Here is a 2,500-nt window from a genome sequence, read left to right as displayed (position 1 = left end):
GCTTGCCAACACGAAAGATTGTCTGGAAAACGAACAGATTTGATCAAAAGGTCATTGCGGTAGTGGTACATACAACATAAGACAAAGATTTAATCCAAAGTTAATTGTTATCGTACAAGAATATTCGACAGCCTTTTTGCTTTGCAGAGTAAACGACTACATAAACAGTGGCTCGTCTCCAAAACAGTCCCACAATGCAATTCAATAAGACTCTCGACCAGGGATGGCGCAGTGGTGTGAGCACTCGCCTCCCACCAATGTGGTCCGGGTTCGATTCCCAGACTCGGCGTCATGTGTGGGTTGAGTTTGTTGGTTCTCTACTCTGCACCGAGAGGTTTTCTCCGGGTGCTCCGGTTTCCCCTCTCCTCAAAAACCAACATTTGACTTAATTTCCTTTCATTGTTAATTTCAGTTTACAGTGTCCCCAATTAGTGCGCCAACATTAGAACAACTAGACACTTAAATAAAGTTCCTTTCCTTTCCTTTACTTTTCCTTTCCCTGTCTCCCACGCATCCTCATAGTGGCCAATTAGCGAGTCGCACAATGTTCGACGTCATCTCTCTCAAGCTCAGTTATTAGTTAAGGGCAAAGGCAGGTTAAGAAAGATCTGTAAGACGGCGTTTCGAGCGTGACGAACGGCAACGCTCGAAACCGCAGAGAAGTCATTGATTCGAAAACCAGTCAACACCACTTTTAATCATTTTATTTTTATCATTTACCCAGCGGTTGATTAGATCATTGCAAAAGGCAAAACCGCGTCCAAAAAGTGGATATAACTGAGATCTCCTCATATATCGCTACAAATTTCACAGCAATTTTAATGGCGTAATTAAGTTTGGATTGCGAAAAGTCCGAGTTCAATTTACCGAATGCTTTTTTGTGGTTGTAATTCACAAAAAATAAGTGCCTTTTAATTAAAGGAGGTTTTCGATTCCAAAATGGGTCAAATTTTACAACTGTTCAGAGTCGACCAAATTTTCGTACTATAATTATTTATCTGTTGGAGTAGTTTTAAGTTTTGGAAGCTATTCAGCTGATGTGGACCTGCTATACCCACCTGCCCACCCACCCATACACTCACAAAGGACAGCCACAACACTGGCAACTCCACTTACTTTTTTCGAATAGTGTGCGGGCTCTTTAAAGTGCCTACCACCTCAACACACTTTTACCCTTTCTTTCCTCTCTGAAATGATCTCAAATACATCGTGGTATTTTTAAAACCTTTAAAATGAAATTCCACTTTTTTATCGGCCTTGAAAGACGGGAAAAGTGGTCATACTTTGATCAATAACCGAGCATTTAAGGAGAATTCCACACAGGGTTGACGTCACAACCTGCTTTGCGTTGAGATCAGCGACGCAAATTAATTTGTGACGTCATTCCGCTATCCAACCCATTCCCCTTCATTGCTCGGTTGTGGATCAAAGTATGACCACTCTTCCCGTCTTTCAAAGCCAATAAAGTGAAATTTCAGTCAAAAGGTTCCAAAAGCAACACGATGTAATTGGGATGATTACGGAAAATAAATAAAGTGGAAATGTGATTTGAGGTGATTGGCGCTTTAACGTCCCACGGGGAACCTATGAAAATGGAGGATATTTGTGAGACGGGGCCTACGGTTTATATAGACCATATCCGAGACGACTTGAAAGTCTAACCATTTGTAGATGAAATTGCAAAGGCAGCACTTTCTTTTCAGTTATTTTAAGATCCGGCGAGAGTCCGAACCAACTGAACCACCAGTGTGAGTCATCGATATCATTACCATCTCTTCGTTATCGTCTTCGGATCCTTGAGACTTAAGCTTCTCTATCTTCTCTTGCAAACGGGCCATTTCTTCCTGAAAGCAAATAGATGAAAATGTAGTTTTGGAATCAACACAGGCAGTCCAGTTTCTATACATGTTCTTAACAAGAGCATGGGCTGCCTGTGTAAGGGTTAAGCGAAAATAACGCCTTTTTTGAAATACCTTGCAATGCGCTCTGAACTCTTGCTTTTGTTTTTTAAGATTCTCATTCATCGCCACTATGGAACGAAGCTTTTGTAGAACGCTTCAGAGGAAAAGTAGAGAAAAAAGAGAACGAATAAACTAAAAAACGGCATGGCTACTGAGAAACAAATTAAAAGGAAAAGCAGGAATCGATCCTGTAATCTTCGTACCAGAGTCGCAAGTTTTGCCCATTGAGCTTCGACTGGAAACTCCTCGCCGGCAAACTGTCGATCACTTAGATACACATCAACGGTTAATGTACTTTCATCAGTCTTCACCGAATTACGGTGGTTTCGCCCCGTAGCAAGTTAGCCCTCTTGAAGTTCGCCCCACATATAACTGAGTTCTCCCCGCCGTAACCAAGTTCGCCTCCAAAGTGAATCTAAGGCAACTCGCAACGGGGCGAAACCACTGGCTTCCTTTTCACCAACCTTGTATATTCGCCACTGTCAATATCACTGAACTTGTCCATGTCTTCACAGATTTTTTCTCCACGAGAAACAACC

At 42.0% G+C, this 2,500-nt stretch overlaps 2 protein-coding genes across 3 annotated transcripts in view; both read right to left on the bottom strand.

The window, feature by feature from the left end:
* Positions 1-2,496, bottom strand: part of LOC138012965 (coiled-coil domain-containing protein 93-like) — a 12,391-nt gene extending 9,895 nt beyond the window's left edge. The window contains exons 1-3 of one of the 2 annotated variants that reach the window (XM_068859911.1): positions 2,426-2,496; positions 1,974-2,055; positions 1,770-1,844 (exon numbers count right to left, since the gene is read on the bottom strand). In XM_068859911.1, the coding sequence (XP_068716012.1) occupies positions 1,770-1,844; positions 1,974-2,055; positions 2,426-2,466 (198 nt within the window). In that variant the 5' untranslated portion in view covers positions 2,467-2,496. Of the gene's footprint in view, positions 1-1,662; positions 1,845-1,973; positions 2,056-2,425 lie in introns of those variants that run through there. The other variant, XM_068859910.1, reaches the window with a different exon arrangement.
* Positions 1-2,500, bottom strand: part of LOC138012951 (protein NLRC5-like) — a 120,896-nt gene that overhangs the window by 100,342 nt on the left and 18,054 nt on the right. The gene's annotated exons all lie outside the window — the stretch shown is intronic.

This window comes from Montipora foliosa, chromosome 8 (assembly GCF_036669935.1).
Source record: "Montipora foliosa isolate CH-2021 chromosome 8, ASM3666993v2, whole genome shotgun sequence".
Classification (NCBI taxonomy): domain Eukaryota; kingdom Metazoa; phylum Cnidaria; class Anthozoa; order Scleractinia; family Acroporidae; genus Montipora; species Montipora foliosa.
This window is presented reverse-complemented; position numbering and strand designations above follow the sequence as displayed.